This window comes from Perognathus longimembris, chromosome 28 (assembly GCF_023159225.1).
Source record: "Perognathus longimembris pacificus isolate PPM17 chromosome 28, ASM2315922v1, whole genome shotgun sequence".
Classification (NCBI taxonomy): Eukaryota; Metazoa; Chordata; class Mammalia; order Rodentia; family Heteromyidae; genus Perognathus; species Perognathus longimembris.
In genome coordinates this window covers 1,475,160-1,494,938 of record NC_063188.1, presented here as the reverse complement: position 1 = coordinate 1,494,938, position 19,779 = coordinate 1,475,160, and the positions used below count along the sequence as shown (strand labels likewise).

The 19,779-nt window shown below is 48.5% G+C and overlaps 2 protein-coding genes across 8 annotated transcripts in view; one reads left to right on the top strand and one right to left on the bottom strand.

The window, feature by feature from the left end:
- The window catches only part of Atp2b3 (ATPase plasma membrane Ca2+ transporting 3), a 74,940-nt gene extending 70,867 nt beyond the window's left edge, over positions 1 to 4,073 (top strand). For 5 of the 7 annotated variants that reach the window (XM_048336151.1, XM_048336152.1, XM_048336149.1 and 2 more), the window contains one exon: positions 669 to 4,073. In XM_048336151.1, coding sequence (XP_048192108.1) covers positions 669 to 989 — 321 coding nt within the window. In that variant the 3' untranslated portion in view covers positions 990 to 4,073. The remainder of the gene's footprint in view (positions 1 to 668) is intronic. The other 2 variants (XM_048336155.1, XM_048336153.1) reach the window with 1 other exon arrangement.
- Positions 4,074 to 6,063: 1,990 nt separating this feature from the next.
- On the bottom strand, positions 6,064 to 19,728 carry Ccnq (cyclin Q). The gene is made up of 5 exons (XM_048336712.1): positions 19,491 to 19,728; positions 16,094 to 16,277; positions 14,617 to 14,749; positions 11,370 to 11,597; positions 6,064 to 6,568 (listed from the first exon to the last, which is right to left on the bottom strand). Exons 1-5 carry the CDS (start codon positions 19,606 to 19,608, stop codon positions 6,479 to 6,481), a joined length of 753 nt encoding a protein of 250 aa, XP_048192669.1. The 5' UTR covers positions 19,609 to 19,728; the 3' UTR covers positions 6,064 to 6,478.
- Between the last annotated feature and the right edge of the window lie 51 nt (positions 19,729 to 19,779).

Genomic DNA, 19,779 nt, shown 5'->3' with positions numbered 1-19,779 from the left:
GGACTGAAGTTTAAAGACAACTCCTCCAATTAACCACCAGAAAACCAGAAGTGGAACTACGGCTCAAAGTGGTAGAATACTAGCCTTGAGCACAAATAGCTCAGGGTTAGAGCCCAGGCTCTGAGTTCAAGTCCCACGACCGACAAAGAAAAAAATAGCCACTGAGTCCAGACAAGTCTAAGCATGGAAGGTCCTGGCTACTACAGCTCCAAAGCTCAGGGGAGGAGAGGTCCTTAAAGAGGCTCAGCATATTTCTACCACATTGGAATTCAGACTGAGTAGAGATTGCCAGGGCCACCTAAACAAGTCTTGCTCCCAGGTCAAGAAATGAGAAGGTGGCAGGTAAATGCCTAGTATTCCTAAACATCTGGCCAAGACAGCCATGTTTCCAGAATGTAGATCAGTTGACAAAACTGAAGCCCAGACCTGTTAAAACCCTTACCAAAGCCCAGCCCATTTGTAATTGTAATAGCTCACCTCAAGTGCTGTAATGACCCCCCAGCCACTGATGTAGGTAGAACTCATTGGCACCAGCTGGACATTGACTGTCTCCTTTCCTCTCCTCTCCTTTCTTTCCCTTTTTTCTTCTTTTCTCTTTCCTTCCCTTCTCAAACCTTCCCATTCTGCCTGCTCCACGTTGGGTCCTGTCCCTCCGCCTTCTGCTCCAGATCCGAGTGGTGAAAGCATTCCGTAGCTCGCTCTATGAAGGCCTAGAAAAACCGGAATCAAAGACCTCCATCCATAACTTCATGGCAACACCCGAGTTTCTGATCAATGACTACACCCACAACATCCCGCTCATAGATGACACAGATGTGGATGAGAATGAGGAGCGCCTCCGGGCCCCACCACCGCCGTCCCCCAACCAGAACAACAATGCTATAGACAGCGGCATCTACCTGACCACGCATGCCACCAAGTCAGCTACCTCTTCAGCATTCTCTTCCAGACCCGGGAGCCCACTCCACAGCATGGAGACGTCCCTCTAACCAGAACTTCTCTCTGTACATGCACACATGCACACGTGGACTCACGCGCAATCACACACCCACACGCACGCACGCACACATGCACATGCACAGAGGGGAACCTGCACACCTGCCAAAGTGGGAAACAACCGAGACAACTTAGGACTTTTCTTGTGCTGTATTTGCAGGAAGCCTAATCCACTTGATAAAGGTGCGTCCTTGTGGGTTTCTTCTCTGGGACCCAGGAGCAGAAGCAGGAGGAGGAGGAAGAAAAGGTCAAGAGGGAGGAGGGGAAGGAAGAAGAGTGGCGCTCTCTACCCTTTTTTTTTTTTTTCCTACCAATGCTTCGTTTTTAACAAACAATTCCACCATGTGTTCACCATCCTGGCCGTGCACTGGGGTCAGGGCTGCTTGGGGTTTATTGAAAGTTTTGTTGCAACCACTGGACAGTAATCAGATCAGCAAATACATACCAAAAATGGAATCGCACTGTGGAGCAAGGGAGAATGCCATTGTCCAGACAGCCACCAGAGGGAGCCACCTGCAAGCGTACCTGCAACCGCCAGGCAACTCCCCCTGACCAATGTAGTAGACCACGCCCTACGTAGTAGTATGCATGTGTGTGCGGGACTATATGTATGTGTGTCCATGTGCACATACATATATGTGACAAGATGCTTATTTAAAGAATGAGCTATTTATTAGCATGATATTTCCATTTCTCTTATCAGGCGTTTTCATTTGGAATTTACAGTACTGAATGTAGCAAGGTTTTGTTTTTGTCCGCCATCCCCACCCCAGGAAAGTAGATTACAAGAACTTCTTCTCAGTTAATATCTTTTCCTCCCTAAGTCCCTGGCCCAGTGCTCTCCTGTGTGGCCCGACTGAGATTTCAGAAGAGGAGGTCTGGGGAGGGATGCTGGAGGCCTGGAGGCCTTACAATTAGAACACTTGCACTTTGAGACCCCTGCCTATAGAGGGGGAGGAAAGCCTTTCAATGGAATCTTGTATTACAAAGGAAAATACCAAAGTATTGAGTGAATTGTTCCCTCCAGTCAGTGGCAAGGGAAGTTTGGGGTTTGGTTTCCTTTGTTTCCAACTCCAATTCTAACTCCTTCCTTGTAGCTGGTGGCTTTCTTTGTTTATGCCCCAACTTTGAGAGCATGAAGCATGTGTGCAAGGTGTGGGTACTGCTGTAACCCCAGTCCCATCCGGCCCCAATGGGTTGGACCTACAATCCTGGAAGCAGCACCAGTAGAGCAGAGACAGATGGCCCCCAATGCAGGCCTGAGTCCCACACTGACTGAGTGAGAGGGTGGCCAAACCCAAGAGGCTAACCTCATCGCCCTCAGCACCTCTGGATCTCACTTTGTGTTTTGGCAAATGCCAGAAAGTGCTCGCTGGACCACCTTGGCCATAACATAGCATGCTTCCAGCCCCAGGCTTCTTGTCCAGAGGACAGATGTAACCCACAAAGGCCGCGCTGGGGAAGCAAAGCTTCTTGGATTTTACCATCGCTATCACCATTGCTCTCATCACATTGGTAGCTCTTCTGGGCCTGTTGTGGCTGAGAACAGGGCTGGCAGGCCTTGGATCCTCCCAGATGCTCAGTGGAGCAAGGCTCAGTTTCCCCTGAATCAGTGCTAACTTGAGAGGGGAATGCAGCCAAGCGAGGGGGACCAAAATTGGGTGCCCTACCAGGAGAGCCCAGATGGGCCTCTTCCCAATGGAAGGCCAACACTCCTCTCTGCCCCCAGACCCAGATTCTGAGTGTGGACACCTATGGGGTGACACCACCAAAGTGGGCAGCACTTTGCCCATGAGGTTCCTTTTCCTTCTGAACCTCTGGGTGTCACTTTACAGACAGGTGACTGGGGCCTCCCAACAGCTCCCCCAGTTGCCTGTTGCTGGGGCCGGGGCTCAGCCAGCAGGAGACAGGTAGAGCTGATGGACATAACACGCGGATGTGGCAGGTGCGGACTGGCACCTTCCGGAGGGCCACCTGTCCCGGGCGATTCTGCACTATCCCCAGGGCAAGCCCACATGAAGCCACTGTTAACATCAATACCATGTCACCCCTAAGCAGGAGTAGTCAAATCTCGGGCAAAAGAATTTCAGTCAGAAGAGAAAATCCATTTGAAAATGCCAGCTACAGATAACTTAAAGCCATCCCTTTTTCTAAAGGGCACATTGAGAATGTTACCCATTTGTAAATTGTTCCCTGATGTCCTTGTTTCAACCACAATAACAAAAGGGCAACTCACTATGTTGAGGGTCTTTGTGTTCTTCCACAAGAAGTAAAATTCAAAGTGTTTCAGCTGTGGATGATACGGCTGTGCTACTGGGCTTCTCGTCATCCTGTTGTAGACACATCAGTAGAGCCAATGACTACTAGATATTAAAAAGCCAACCCTCACTGCTGCTGTGTAAAGTTGTCTGATGTCCATGTTGACTGTGTAGTCCAGAGGCTGCCTTTGTGTTGGACTGTGGGGTTCTGAGAGGGGCACTGTGAACTCGCATCTTCCGCTCCGGTTCTTGTATACTTTTCAGGCTGAGAGAGGCCTGTGTCATTGGGAAGCTGCTCTTTATACAGCATTATATTATACGGAATGGCTTGGTCAACTGTGTTCAGTTCATAAATATGTTTTACATTTTTATCTGCCTGTTATAAAGATGAACAAAAATATCTTAATGAGAAAGACTGCAGATGCATAATAATTTAAAGTCTATAGTTGAATTTCATAATTGAAAGAATAGACCAAAACTTCTGTGTATTAAAAAAAATGAAAGGCTCTTACAATCCTGGTCTGGGTAATCTGTGTGATTTATTTAATAGCTTCCAATTTGGAAGCAAGTGTGACTTTGTGGCACTAGGCCTAGCTTCCTGTGTGCCGCTGACCTGCTGGGTTCTTATGCCAAGGAAAAGCAGCAGGCCCACCTGTGAGGCAAGACGTGCGTTGCTTCTGGGAGATTCTGACTCACTTGACCTGAAAGCAGCTATTGGGAATGTCTTGCCTCCTATGTACCCTCAGATGAGGGGAAGATTGTGACAACTCAAAACTCAGCATACTTGCAGGCTCCCCCTTGTTTTATATGTGTACTGGGGTTTGAACTAAGGGCCTGGACACTGTCCCTTAGGTTTTTTGCTCAAGGTTGGTTCTCTACCACTTGAGCCACTGCTCTACTTCCATGTTTTTGCTGGTTAGCTGGAGAGAAGAGTCTTATGGACTTCCCTGCCCCTGCTGGGTTGAAACTGTGATCCTAGGATCTCAACCTCCTCCTGAGTTGCTAGGATTATAAGCATGCGCCCCCAGTCCCTGACTTCTTCAGAACCTAGTAGATTGCTTTTCCTCAGCAGCTGTACCATGTTACATTTCTGCTAGCAGAGCAGTGTAGAAGGTTCTGGTCCCACACCTCCTCTTTACCTGCAAACCACAGGAAGAAAGCCCATTACTTCCCTCACTGGCTTACGCCAAGTGTCTTCCCTGTACTCCCAGATACCTGCAGGTGAACGAACATCTGTGCTCCACTGTATCCCCTTTTAGGCCAGGAAGAGACAAGCAGATGGTTCTATGAGTCAGACTTGTAAATAATGGCTGAAGCAACCTCATTTCATGGTATTTCTATTTCTCTGCTCAATGCATTGTCCTTCTAGACATGCCAGAACCACAGGACACACTTTCCATGGAAGTAGCCAGAATGGAGAAAAGTGGCTTCCGAGTCACATCACCAGGTGTAAGGTTCACAGGAAAGGAAACCCACCATATGGTTCAAGCAGAAAGGAGTTTATTGGAGGAAAAGCAAACTGCCAGCCCATAGAAGATGGAGGCGTAGGGAGACAGAGGGGAAGGAAGAAGGGGAAGAAAGAGAAAAGAGCATGAGAGAGTAAGAGAGAAAAGGAAAGAGAGAGGAGACTGTGTTGAGTCAGATTATATAGGGAAAGGTGGGAGATATGGCCGAGTGGGCTGTATGTGAACCCCAAGAAGGAGGAGGTAACTGCCTCCAGGTGTGCCAGTTACCTAGGTAACAGCTACTGGGCGAAGACTTAAACGGGGGGGGGGGGGGGGGGGAGGGACATCTGCATGGAGCCCTTCTGGGGGTGGACCTTACATAAAGAATTAAGCAAAATGGGGCTGAGGATATGACCTAGTGGCAAGAGTGCTTGCCTTGTATACATGAGGCCCTGGGTTCGATTCCCCAGCACCACATATATAGAAAATGGCCAGAAGTGGCGCTGTGGCTCAAGTGGCAGAGTGCTAGCCTTGAGCAAAAAGAAGCCAGGGACAGTGCTCAGGCCCTGAGTCCAAGCCCCAGGACTGGCAAAAAAAAGAAAAAAAAGAATTAAGCAAAATGAACTTCAAGTTATGGAAACAAGTAGTATATCATTGTTGTTGTTATTTTCAACATGCCATGTGAAACCATGCCCTTTTTTTTCGTACTTCTTTCCCGTGGTTTTACCCGATATCACTAAGTGATTTTAGTACCCTGGATATTGTATATATGTGTATTGGAACTAGGGAAGGGAAATGGAATACCAAAATCAAGAGACAAAGGGTAAAAAGACAAAGCAATGTAACAGCAATACTTACAAAACTATATGGTGTAAACCAACTGCACAATTCATGGGGGGGAGAGGGAAATGGGGGCAAAATGAGGCGGGGCAAAAATGAGGGAGGAGGTAACAAGTTGGGTAAGAAATGTACTCACTGCCTTACATATGAAACTGTAACCGCTCTGTACTTCACTTTGACAATAATGAAAAAAAGAAGAAGAAAAGGGGAGGAGAGCTGTGGCTCAAGTGGTAGAGCACTAGCCTTGGGCACAAAAAAAGGTCAGGGACAACATGCAGACCCTGAGTTCAAGCTCCAGGACTGGAGTGAGGGGAAACTCTGCCTTAGGACTTCCTGGTACACTGTGACCATGTGTGGTTACCCCAAATTCCACTGATCCTCTGAGCTGTCCCCATGGCCAGGCTCTCAGTCCCAAGCAGGCCAGCACCCCCGCCCTGTGCTTCCAACACCCCACCTAGCACTGAAAGTTGGAAGCAAAGAATATCTCAGAGTACACAGGGCAGAGCAAAGATAAGGGGCATCTCTGTTGATTTGCATCATTTTATTACACAAAATAAAATTCCATCTATGTTGCACAATCATACTTCCTATAAATCTGGCTTTTTAGGGAAAAAAAGGCCAAGGAGTACAGTCCCTTCTGTTCCTTGACTTTGCTGCTAGTGATTCCCCACCTCTGTTGCAGTCAGAGTCATCTCAAAGGAAAAAGACAGATGTGGTCACATCAGGGTAGCCACAGGCCGTGACTCCCCAGCCTGCCCACTGGAGGTGCAGTCCTGCCATCATCTGCACCGAGGCTGCTGGGGACAGTCATCACCTTCACCAGCCCATCCCCAGCAGTATAACCAGTCCACCCCGGACTGGCTGTCACAGAGACATAGTGGCACAATCCCCAGGCAGTTGACCATCCTGGGGTTCTCTTTGGGCAGGCCTGGGCCAGGGCTAGGGGATTCCTGTATCCATGGAATAAATCTGAATGAGATCAGACACAATATCATCAATGATTGGCTTGGTAAGATCATCACTAAGCACCTAGAAAGGAGAAAGAAAAGCTTCAATTAGACTCTCTCCATGTTAAATGAGGTACTTACTACAAGTACAAGATGGCACTTCCTGGGAGGGGTAGGAGGCTCAGGGACTTGTCTATCAAGAGGGTGGTGGCTCTCCTACCTCATCAGTTCACAGTATTGAGGCTGATCTAAGACTTTAAAGCTGAGAACATTCTAGATGGAAGATGCCTTGTTAATCACTTGGATTAAACAGGATAGGGGACTTGGCCAAAATCACACAGGAAGCTGGTAACAGACCTGTACCCAAAGCACAGGTTTTTGACTCTAGTGTGAGTCTCTCTCAAGTCCAGGGCTCTAGGGATGCTGCCTAGAGGAGAGGGCGGGAGACTGGCTCTGTTGTTTCCCAGAAACTGTCCAACTAAATAAGCTGGATCCCACTCCCATTCTAGCCTGGCCAGAGGAAAAGCTAGAGTAGACATCCAGAGCCAATGTACAGATATACCCAAGGCTAAGGCCTATCCCTCAGGGCCCAAACCAAGAGTAATATGCAGTGCAGGCCCAGATCACAGGTCTGGGGGTCACATCCTCCTCCATGCAAAGGCAAACCTGGGTCCTTGCCTGGTTCCTGGAAAATCGTGTCTACTTGGGGACGGGAGTCCTCTCAGGTACTCTGTGCTGGTGCCATGATGCCGGTGGAGGCCCTGGAGCACATGGTATCCGGGACCCCAGGGCCCCAGTGGGCCTCAGAGCTGATGGTTACTGAGCACGCTGCCCGCATCACTGACAGCCGAAGCATCACCCCAGGGAGGCCCCTGGACGCTGGCGCCTGGCCTCTCCTCAGCCCTGCCCTAAGGAGTGTGTAGGCTGGCTGGTCTTAACCTGTGCCCTTTCACTGTCATGAACTGTGTGGCAATCCTCTGTTGTGTGAAGCTCCCTGCAGAAGCAAGCCTGAGGGTGCTCTGGGGACCCCACCCCGCCCGACAACAAGCCCCAGGTGGATGCCATAGTCATGCTACACCAGGAAGGTTGCTGCCTAGAGAACCAAAGTATCAAACAGGTCAAGACCTTCAGCTGAACAAAGACAAGAACCAGACTGAGTCCATCTTTTCTAAACCATGTGAACAAAGATAGAGCCCTAAAATGGCCCACATCCTCAAGTGGGAGACAGTGACCTGGAAAGCCTTCATCTCCATCTCAGGAAGTGTAGCTCTACCACCCTGGGCTCCGGATGGGCCCTGTATTCAAAACTGCAGACTTGTCAAGATGACCATTAAAAACTGTCCAGGCTGAATACCAGCACACCTGTAATCCTAGGTACTCAGGAGGCTGAAGTCTGAGGATTGGCATCCAAAGCCAGCCTGGACAGGAAAGTCCATGAGACTCTTCTCTCCAATTTATCACCAAAAAAGCCAGAAGCAGAGCTGTGGCTCAAGTGGTAGAGCACTACACTCGAGCTGAAAAAGCTCAGGGACAGTGCTCAGGACAGTCAAGCCCCGGATCCTCGGCAAAACAAAGTGTCCAGGCCCAGAATGTTAAGTGTGCATGGGCTAATGAGTATATATGTCAATCCACAAATGCACTATCGTCATGTCTTCAATAGAAAAGGGGTGCCAATAAATGCTATAGGGCCATGACCTGTGACCGTGACCAGGTACAAAAGGACCACTTCTAGGAGGTCCCTAGAGTAGCCAGATTGACACAGTAGAAGGTAGGTGCCAGGCACTGGGGAGAATCAGGACACAGTGTTCAGTGGGGATGGGGTTTCAGTTTTGCATTTAAGAGTTCTGAAGAAGATGATGCTGATGGTGGCAAGGAAATGTTCATGTGCCTAATGCCACTGACTTATGTACTTAAGAATGGTGATGATGATACATTTTTATCAGATCTATCAGAGCTTAAAAAATAGTTCAGAGTAGGTGACAATGATGGGGTATGTATCAACAAGACATCTTCAAGTCCTGAGACAACACTACTGGCTTCTTGGACCGAGAGAGACCTAGTGGCTTGACTCCACTACTCTGAGAATTTCCACTCCCAACTCAGATGATATGTTTGTCTGTACAACAAAGAGCAAGAGTGGCTGTAAATAAGCACGTCTCCCTTTATCAGGAAAAGGACACAGGGATCCCCAGGTGTAGCTCTGGATATGGAAGATTCAGCAAGGCCCGGTGACTTACAGCATTTCCATACACTGCCATCCCCCAGTGTCTGTGAAGTCGGAATTGTGTCACACATGCAGAGGCTGGACCACCCTCGGCATGTGTGTACTCACGTGGGCAGGCTGCTTGATAAAAAGTATTTGGGGCTCTGGTGCTAGGCCCACAGGTGACAACTGACACCTGAGGTAGCTATAGCAAGAAGTAGCAGTGGAGAGTACATGAGGAGCAAAATGCTTCAAATATCAAACTCAAGCTTTTCAGTGCCGGTGCACAAACGGCTCATTCGAAAGCAACTGGCCTAAAGGGACACCGGCATCCTGGAAAGCTCAAGTTCATGCACATTGAGCCATCCAGAAAGGTGAAGTCAAGTTTGGCAGGTCTTTAAAAAAGCTGGGTGATGGGCTGGGGATATGGCCTAGTGACAAGAGTGCCTGCCTCGGATACACGAGGCCCTAGGTTCGATTCCCCAGCACCACATATACAGAAAACGGCCAGAAGCGGCGCTGTGGCTCAAGTGGCAGAGTGCTAGCCTTGAGCGGGAAGAAGCCAGGGACAGTGCTCAGGCCCTGACTCCAAGCCCAGGACTGGAAAAAAAAAAAAAAAAAAGCTGGGTGAGCTCATGCCTGTAATCCTAGTTACTCAGGAGGCTGAGATTTGATGACCATACTTCCAAGCCAGCCCAGGCAGGAAAGGCTGTGAGACTCTAATCCACAACTACCTACCAAAAAAGCCAGAAGTAGAGTTATGGCTCAAGTGGTAAAGCTCTAGTTTTGAGCAAATGAGCTCAGGGACAGTGCCTAGCCCTGAGTTCAAGCCCCAGGACCAGCACAAAAAGGCTGGGTGAACATACATCTGTCATCAAAAATGGCTACTTCTTCCCAAGCTGAATAAAAATGGGTTGAATCTGTGTGGTCCGGGAAGCAGTTTCACAGAAGAGCCATTCCCCAGCTATGCTTGGCCAGTACAGCTACAGCTCTTCTTGGAAGGGCTGAATATGGAGCAGAGAATCAGTGCTGGTGCTTCAGATGAAGTTCTAGCTAGTGAAGAAACAGTAGAACGAAAGTGAAATGGACAGGCAGTGCAAGGAGAAACAAGTGACATTACAGCTGAGTGACAGAGCCACGGGGACCACCAGATGTCCTCAGAGAGCAGAGCCAGCAAGTGACAACCTTTCTGGCATGACTTCATTCCAACCACGCAAGGCCACTGAATCCTGTTATGGGTCACTCCCTGAGGAGAGCGAGCATGGGATACACCCAGATACTCTCTTACCCCCTACTGGATCTTACAGGTGCTCCTGGCCTGAGACTGCGACCCCAAGCACCAAGTACGAGCTAGACCTAGACAGGAATGCATAGACAAGAAACCAGAGATCAGGGCAGTGTGTGTTAGAAAGACATGCCTTTCTGCACTGGCACCTGTGGCACCTGCAGAGCTCTTCCAATGTTGAAACCTACCCATGTCTAGCAACAACATCTGACTCAATAGGTCTGAGGGAAGCAGAGAACTCAATCATCCACCCATCAGTCTAGCTAGCTAGTTACCTACCTACCATCTACCTTGTCAATCTATCCATCCATCCATCTCTCCCTACCTAAACAGCATTTACTGCATGCATGCACCTATCGTCTATCTACTTGTCAGTACCTGCCTATCTGTCTCTCTATGTAATCAATTACCTTCCTCCCTATTGGCTACTCATCTGTCTTTGCCAAAAGACACCCCCTGCTTCTGAGAGTAAGCCATGTTTATTAATGTCTTGATCTATGTCAAGTTCCTCTCAACCCAGTAAGTATTTGATGCTGTTGACTTTGCTCAGAGGTCCTCAAATCGGACAATCTCTACCCCAGAACATTTGAATGTCTGGATGGAGGCCAGGGCTGTTGATCAAGACCTAAGAGCCCTTACTGCAAAGAATAACTTCGCTCCAAATGGCAACGCTGAAGGGGGTGGGCCCCAAGAGTGGACTATTATACAGAATTTGCTGTTTTTCCAGTATTGGGGTTTGAATTCAGCACCTTGCACTTGCTAGGCAAGCACTTTATCACTTGAGCCAGGCCTCCAACCCTTTAGCTCTTTAGTTACTTTTCAGGTAGGGTCTTACATTTTTTCTGGGAACTGGCCTCAGACTGCTATCTTCCTGTGTACTCACCTAGGGCCTCTCTTGTGCTGAGAACACACAACTTGTTTGCTGAAAGGGGATCTCGTGAACTTTTTGCCCAGACTGGTCTCAAACCATAATCCTCCCAATCTCTACTTCCTGACAGCTGGGATTACACAGGTGAATTACCACACGTAGCATAACAGATATTTTTCTACTGACCAATAACTTTCAAGGACAATTAATAAAGAGAAACTAAGCTAGGTGCTGGCTCACGCCTATAATCCTAGCTACTCAGGGCTGTGAGGTTTGAGGACTGTGGTTCCAAGCCAGCCTAGGCAGAAAAGTATCTGAGAATCAGTCCCTCTGAGACTCTTATCTTCAATTAACGACCAGAAAACTGGACGTGGCACTGTGGTTCACTTGATGGAAAAACCTCAGGGACCGCACCCAGGCCCAGAATTCAAGCTACCCAACTGACCAGAAAAAGAAACTGGTGAGCAGCAAGTTGGAAGGATTTCTAAAGGGAAAGGACAGTTCAGTGAACTGAGAAGTCACCTCACCTGCCACCATGGCTTTTCACTCTCGCACTCAGCAGGGACCTCAACTCCATAGACATGGAGAGCCAGGTAGAGCACGGCCACCGCCAGGTGCTGAGCGTGGAATCGGAGGCACAGCCCTCCATGGTAGCTATCCCGCAGCAGCGCCCAGGCTGTGATGGAGATGGGTGTCCGCTGCCAGGTATAACGATTCAGCCAGTTCTTGAGGGAAATCAGGTAGTGGAGCAGGTACTGCAAAGACATGCACATCAGTGGCTCTGTCTGGGACTCTGGCCCCTCTAGCCACTCTCTCCACCACCGTGCCACCGCTTTGCTCAAGCTCTTCAATGGCACTCATGTCATTGAGGAAAAAGCCCCCAACGCCATCTGCCAAGCACCACTATCCTCTCTGCCCTTATCTCCCAGTGCCTTCACTACATCTGCCCACCACGTCAATGTAGCCAACACACTCCACATCTGGGCCTTTGCACTTGTCATTCTGCTGAAATCAGTCCCTACATGCTTGCCCACTGTTGACCTCCAGGCTCAGTGCCAGGGAGCCTACTCAATTCTTGATGGCATCCACATCACAATCCTCCTCCATCCTGGGGCTCTGCTCAAGCCAGAACATGAAAGCACTTGTGGCCCAGAGCTGCAGCCTATCTGCAGAACAGCACCACACCAGTGCACCCGGCCTGCCCCGGGAACACTGCTTTCAGGACGGCCAGAGACTAGTGACATTGTCAAGTTTGAGCCAAAGACCTAAAGTACTACTGGCCTCCTATACATGTCCACAATCTCTGAGTCAGGAGGTACTGACCTCTTAGAAGACAGACACTTGGGCCAGGAACAGTGGTTCACATGTGTAGTCCCAGCTACCCAGGAAGCAGAGTTCGGAGAGGAATGCAGTTTGAAGTCAGCTCAGGCAAAAAGTTAGGGAAACCCCATCTCAATCAATAAGCCATGCATGGTGACACAAATACACACATAATACCAACTATATAGAACACTTAAGTAGGAGGATCACCACATGAACAATAACAAAAGAAGAAAGGGCAGGAGATATAGTTCAAGTGATAAAAGTGCCAACTGTGAGCAAGGAAGCTGAGCAAGAAAACTGCATGAAGCTGGGCTCAGGTGGCTCCTCTAATCCTATAGCTACTTAGGAGGCTGAGATCTGAGGATCGTGGTTTGAAGCCAACTTGGGCGGAAAAGTCCGTGAGACTCTCGCCTCCAATTAACCACCAAAAAGCCACAAGTGGAGCTATGGAAAGTGGTAGAGTACCAGCCTTGAGCAAAAGAGCTCAGGGATAGTGCCTAGGACCTAGCTTTAAGGACTAGTACAGGGCTGGGGATATGGCCTAGTGGCAAGAGTGCCTGCCTCATATACATGAGGCCCTGGGTTCGATTCCCCAGCATCACATATACAGAAAATGGCCGGAAGTGGTGCTGTGGCTCAAGTGGCAGAGTGCTAGCCTTGAGAAAAAAAAAGGAATAGTACAAAAATAAGATAAAAGAAAGCTGCATGAAAGTGCCATGAGTTACCAGTTCTCGTACTGACACAAAAAAGAAATCTTTAGGAGGCAAGGGAAAGTGAGAGAGAAAGACTTATTAGGATACATTATAAACACAGGTAGAAATGAAGAAATGAAATCTCCCCTGTATAACTAACACAAGCCAGTGGAAAAAAAAGTATATTATTTTTTAAAGAGGAAGGAGACAAGACACTTGGCCTGAACTTTACACTGTGTACAAAGACACTTGAACAATCTCCAGCAGGTCAAAAGCCAAAGTGGCAGGTGATATGTCTACATGTGACCCAGCCACACCTTAGAGGAACAACTCAAGTTATCTAGACTCTCATCCTGCTAGAGGGAGGGAGGGAAGGGGCTGTAGGTCCAGTACGGCCCACTATCTACTCTGATCCAGGACCAGATCAAAGAGCCTCTAAGGCCAGAACGCTGTTCCTTTCTAAGCCTTGTCGCCTTGACAACCCCACTCTCCAGCTGCCAGCACAGCTCCCACTTCCTCCTGGGATGCTGATCAGGCATTCTGCTGACTAAAAATTACTGTGTGACAATCCAAGAACAGAGATTTCTAGGCTAGGGAGGGATGTGGAGGGGTCAGAGGGAGACATTTGTGCAGATGGACATGTTTTGCACCTGGACTATGGTGATGGACATGTGAATGTAACAAGGGATGAAACTGTCTGGAATTAAATACCCAGATAACCAGTGGACTGTATCTGTATCAGCATCCTGGCTATGGCACTGTATTATAGTCCACCAAAATATTGTTGCTGGCAATGGCTGGGCAAAAGACACATGGGATTACTTTGGATTATTCCTCACACTGCATGTGAATCTCCAACTGTCTCAATAAAAATACCATTCAGGGCTGGGAATGTGGCTTAGAGGTAGGGTGCTTGCCTAGCATGCACGAAGCCCTGGGTTCCATTCCTCAGCACCACATACATAGAAAAGGCCAGATAGTGGTGCTGTGGCTCAAGTGGTAGAGTGCTAGCCTTGAGCGAAAGAAGCCAGGGACAGTGCTCAGGCCATGAGTCCAAGCCCCAGGACCGGCAAAAAAGAAATACAATTTAGCTGAATATGGTGGTGCATGTCTATACTTCTACCACCAGGGAGAATAAGGCAGGATGATTGTGAGTTCAAGGCTAGCCTAGGATACTAAGGAAATTTCAGGCCAGTCTCGGCTACATAGTGATCCTGTCTCAAAAAAAAAAAAAAAAAAAAAAAAAAACACTGAAAAGGAACAGAATCCTAGCCTAGAGCCCCAAGACCAGGTCCATACTCTTGGCAGGGCAGACTTCCAAATATCTACCTATGAGCCTGAGTCCCTCCAGGGGCACACTCAGTGTTCTTGAGTGGGCTGCCCCTGGGCTATTTGAAATGATCTTCTGCCCCAAGCAACAGGGCAGCAACAATGAGCTAAGCCCTTAAGGTACATTATGTCCATGTGCAAACTAGTGTCTTCAAGTAGATTATTGCATCATCTTATGCTTTTATAAAATAATTCTTCATTTACTTGGCTAGAGGGCACAATAGAAAGTAGGTAGTATTAGAAGAAAGAGCAGCTTGGTTCTTCTCAAGAGTTTCTAAGCACAGCTAAGCAGGGTTCACTTTAGGTTATGGAACAAACAATATGGCTCCAGCCTCTCGAAACAGTTGCCTGCTCCTTAGCACGCACACACACAAACACACACACACACACACACGCATACACGCACACACGCACACACGCACACACACACCTTGTGTGGGTGCTGGAAGGAGACTTGGAAGCGCAGGACTCTCAACACAAGGAGTTCACATTGTACAATGCTGTCTCGGAGCTCCCAGAATCGTGAGTTCAGTTCCAAGGGCTTGCTGTCCCGGTGAAAATACCTAGAGACATAATAGAAACTGTGTCAGAACAAAGAACTTGGTTCCTACTGTTAAGCCAATGGGCCATCCACTGTTATCCAGCAAGATGCCAAGCCCAAAGACTGGCTCTGCGCAATGGTTCCAGAGGTCCTGGAAGCATGAGCACACCAAGCCAGCCAACTGACACACAATACTTAAGTTTTCACCACCTGAGACACAACACTTATGGCTCTCTCTGGGCCAAGGAAAGTATATCAACATAGCTTGGGAACATATATTCTGAAAAGCACATCATTTTTAGTTTCGTATTTCTTATTTGTCTTTCCTTCCTTCAAGATCTGTCCTTGTTTACACTCTATCCATCCATAACCCTCCTAATAAAAAGATCCTATAAAAGACCCCCAACGTGAGTGTAAACAGGATTCACACTCAAGTGCTCAAAACTCTCTGCCATGACTCATCCTGGCTGCTCACTCGTTTTCCAAATTCCCCACAGAACCCCCCAGGTCGTGCCCACATCTAATTAGGGCGCCACACAATTTCCCCTTCTGCTGTTCCTCCCTGCTGGGGGCTAGGCAATTACAAGTGGACTCCAGCTGCCCTCTCTCAGCTCCGTGCCTGTTTTTATCTTAGTCTCTCCCTGTATACTGTGAATTTGTCAGGCTTAAGGGGCGGGAAGTGTTTTTTCCATTACCTGTTTATTAAAAAAGAAGAACAAAGTATTCTTCCTAATGATTACAGTTCCTGGAAAGGCCCATGACGCACAGCTCGTTTGTAACTTTCCATAAATCTCATGACTGTCTCCTGGGTCCCAAGTTCTCAGCCCAGCCTCCCCAAGTGGCTAGGCCCTCCCTCTTTCTTCAGTAGGAACCCGGATTGCTCAACCTAGCTGTGCTGTCCACCACCACCAACAATCTCCTAGGCAATGGAGACTGAGTCAGTTTCTTGTATCACTTAAATACAACTATGCCTGGCGAGTGTCACATCCTCTGTGGAAGCCACACAGGTCTGCAGGGCCTTACAACCCAATCAGGGCAGGTTCTCTTCCATGCTCTTCCGCCTCTAGCCATCCCTAATTCCCTGCGCTGTTCAGGGCTGCAGGTGATGATCCTCTGACATCATACCTCTGCTCAAGCCCCACTTGCACCTTGGGCAGCCTTCAGGGCTTCCTGTACTGCAGTCAAGCTTCTTCCCACAGAAGCCCATGGGCATGTGACCTTAGGCTGCCTCCCGTTTCTGCAGCTGTGCTGAGGCCGGAATCGGGCCATCCAACCCCCTCTGTCCAAGCTGGGCTGAGGGTGTGGAAAGCAGAACCCAAGGAAGCCTTCTCTACAGCAAACCTCCTACATGCCAGAACAGTGGTACCTGTTGGACACGTTGATGATGTCCCGGGTACGCAGATGCTGCTCCTCCACTTTACCGGCCAAGTAGATGGAAGACATGGCAACCAGGTAAGGATCATAAGCATCCAAGTTGACCTCGCAGAAGAACTTATGGTAAATGGTGCATGCAGTGGCTATGGGAATGGACCGCATTCCTAGCTTGATACCTACAGAGAGAAGGTGAGCCAGAGTCCTCAAATGCTTCCTCAGCCGCTGCTTCAGTGATGGAAGCCACTGGATTGTGCCCTAAATGTACATACCCTCCACAAAGACCAACAACTTTGAGCTTACCCCTGCTTGCTCTGGATTTCTGGCTGCAACTGCTGGCTTCTCCAACTCTAATAGGCTAGCTAAGCCCTTGAGGATGGTGTTCAAAAAGCGACGTTTCACTCAGGAGACACTTCTGAAAAGTCTCTAGGACCTGTTTGTACTATGATACACAGAATACCTGCATGACTGAGGGTTCAGATTATCACTCAGTTCCACATCTGTGCAGAAGCTTGGAAAGGACCATACTCTGCTGTGCGTCTATTTACAGCCAAGAAGCACTGAGCTAGGGCTCACCACCCCATTGCTCACAACTAAGATCCCATAGTGACTACGGGAGGCAAAATGCCTCCGAGTTACCAAACATATACCATAAGTCCCAGTGTTGCATTAATTACACTCAGCCAGGTCCCAGTGGCTACTCAAGAGACTGAGATCTGTGGATCAAGGTTCAAAACCAGCCTGAGCACAGAAACCCGAGACTATTGTGTGTTACAATACTGGGGCTTGAACTCAGGGGCTTGAACCTCTGATCTATATATAGCTTTTCTGATCAAGATTGGTGCTCTACCACTTGAGCCACAGCTCCAATTTCAGCTTTTTGGTGGTTAATTGGAGATAAGAGTCTCAAAGATTTCCTGCCCAGGCTGGCTTCAAATCACAATCCTCAGATCTCAGCCTTCCTGAGTAACTAGGACTAAAGGCATGAGCCACTGGAGGCTGGCTTAAGAGACTCTTATCTGGAATTAACCAGCAAAATCCTGGTGGTGAAGATGTGACTGAAGTGGTAAAACATTAGACTTGTGCAAAAAAGCAAAATGAGGGCACAAGGCCCTGAACTGAAGCCCCAGTACAGGCACAAAAAATAAACTGAGCAATAGTTTCCTAGTGCACAGATTAAGAGGAGACAGACCAGTGAAACCACAGAGTGGAGATAAAGCAATATTTAAGACCCACGACCAGGCAATAGAGGTCAACATGCTGAAGCACAAAACTTAAGCATGATGGGGTGGATTTATTCAGGGGACAGACCTCAGCCTCATCCCATGCACCCTTGGATGTACCCAAGGAAATCACTGGGGTGAAGTCACAGAACCAAAACCAATTCACAATGACCAGTTAGCAGAAAAAACTTAAATGGCATTTACTACTCTGTCAGAAGAAAGTGGAGAGAAACCAGTTATCAATCATTGAGATTGCCTTCAGCCAGGCACTAGTGGCTCATGCCTGTAATCCTAGCTACTCTGAAGGCTGACATCTGAGGACTGCGGTTCAAAGCCAGCCAAAGCAGGAAAGTCCATGAGGCTTTTATCTCCAATTAACCACTCAAAAACCGGAAGTGGTGCTGTGGCTCAAGTGGTGGAGCACTAGCCTTGAGCTGAAGAGCTCAGGGACAGCACTCAGGTGCAGAGTTCAAGCCCCATAACTGACCAAAAATGTAATTAAAAAAGAGAGATTGCCTTCAGCATCTTCAGCCTAAGAAAATGGCTTAGTACCCTAGGGCTCTCCTAGAGGTCAGAAGTCTAAATGGGCAGTAGGGGGTTAACTGAAGGCGTCACCAGGGTTTGTTTCTTCTGGAGATTTCAGGAGAAAACCCTTTCTTTGCTTTTTATAGCTTCCTCCATCCTTTGGCTCATAACCTCTTATTCCACTTCAAAAGTAGTATCACAGCATCTTGGGATCAGTGATTCACGTTGGCAATCCTAAGTACTGAGGAGGCTGAGCTCTGAGGATCAGAACTCAAAGCCAGCCTGGGTAGGGAAGTCTGTGAGAATTCTATCTCCAGTTAACTACCACAGAGGTGGAAGTGGAGCTGTATGCTTCAAGTGGTAGAGTGCTAGCCTTGTGCAAAAAAACTCAGGGCGGGGCTATGCCCTGGTCCTGAGTTGCAGCTACAGGATTGGCACAAATCATCATCATCATCATCATCATCATCATGTAGGTAGTACCTCCATCTTAAGGTCATTAATCATGCATGCAAAATTCCCTATATTATATGATAGTCATGGGTTCCAGGAATTAGGACAAAGATATCCTGATGGGACTAGTGTATAACTTTTATAAAGAAGTCATTAGAGCTGGACACAGTGGCTCATGACTGTAGTCTTGGTCATTCAGGAGGCAGAGATTGGAAGGACTGCAGTTCAAAGGCAGCCAAAGCAAAAATGTTCAAGAGTTCCTCTATCAATCAATAAAGCTGGGCAAATGGGTGCATGGTTCTTATCCTACTTTGGAAGTGTAAACAGGAAGATTATGGTCCTGGCTGTTAGGGCATCTGGAAATGTTAGTCCCCAAACAAGGAAAAGAGGTGGGAGCATCTCAAGGTCTAAATATCAGTTGTTCAAACAATTCATTCAAGAAGATGCCATAGAATGTGGTGTTGCTAACATGACCTAAACACATGTGTAGTAGCATATAGAGAACAGTACCGTTTTCAATATACTTTGCAACTACTGTAAATTAAATGTATGAATAGTCGGGTCCTGCACCATTTCCTAGATCTTCTGTCTACCCTGACATGATCACACACTTGCTCAAGCTAGTCTTCCCCAAAGTGTACACAAAGTGGTAAGGATATAATTGCCACATTGAAAGAGATACTTCTACCAGAGCGTTTCCACAGAAATCCCAGGGGCTGTTGCCTCATGAGGAAGAAGGACACCCCACAGTATTATGGTCGCCTTGGTAAAGTTCAAAATCTTGGCTGCACCCTGGGGGTCCGCGATTTGATGGGACCTCTCCAACAGCCTGCTGCAAAACGCGCTGGGTGACCGACTGAGAGTCGCTCAGTATGGCCAAAGGCGTGGTGGACCCACAGAGCTGCGGGCACCCTGATTGGGACCCCACTATATAGAAGCCTGGATCTGTGTGTACATCTTCTCTTTTGGCCTACGTGTCTTCCTGAGCAAAGGGAGTAGCGCGTGTCCCCTGAGTGTCCATGCCTTCTAGGGTGGGATGGAAGGGTTGGGGTGCTCAGTTCGGAGTCAGGCTCCCCAGTCAGCCCAGTAGCGGCTGCTCCGCCATGCACTGGCTCGGCTTCTATTGTGCAGAATGAGACCCTCGCCCTCCACGTTCACCCGCGTGGGCTCTGACATTTCTCTAGCAGCAGTTACCTGCCTCCATGATGAACTTCGTAACTTCGAAGTGTACCCTCTCCTTGGGCACCGGCAGCCCCTCGGCGCCCAACACCTCGGCCCCTTTTCCGCAGGTGTGTGAGTGAGCAGCCTCCATGAGGTCATGTCCTATGACCCCACGAACCCCTACCAGGAGTTGCACTCCCGGTACGCTAAGGCCTGAGCCCGGGATTCCAGTGGCCTATACAAGCGTCCCGCTCCGGCCGGGCCGACCCGCCCACCCAGGTAAGCGCGGCTGCGCACCAATGGCTGGATGAGTGCGCAGGCG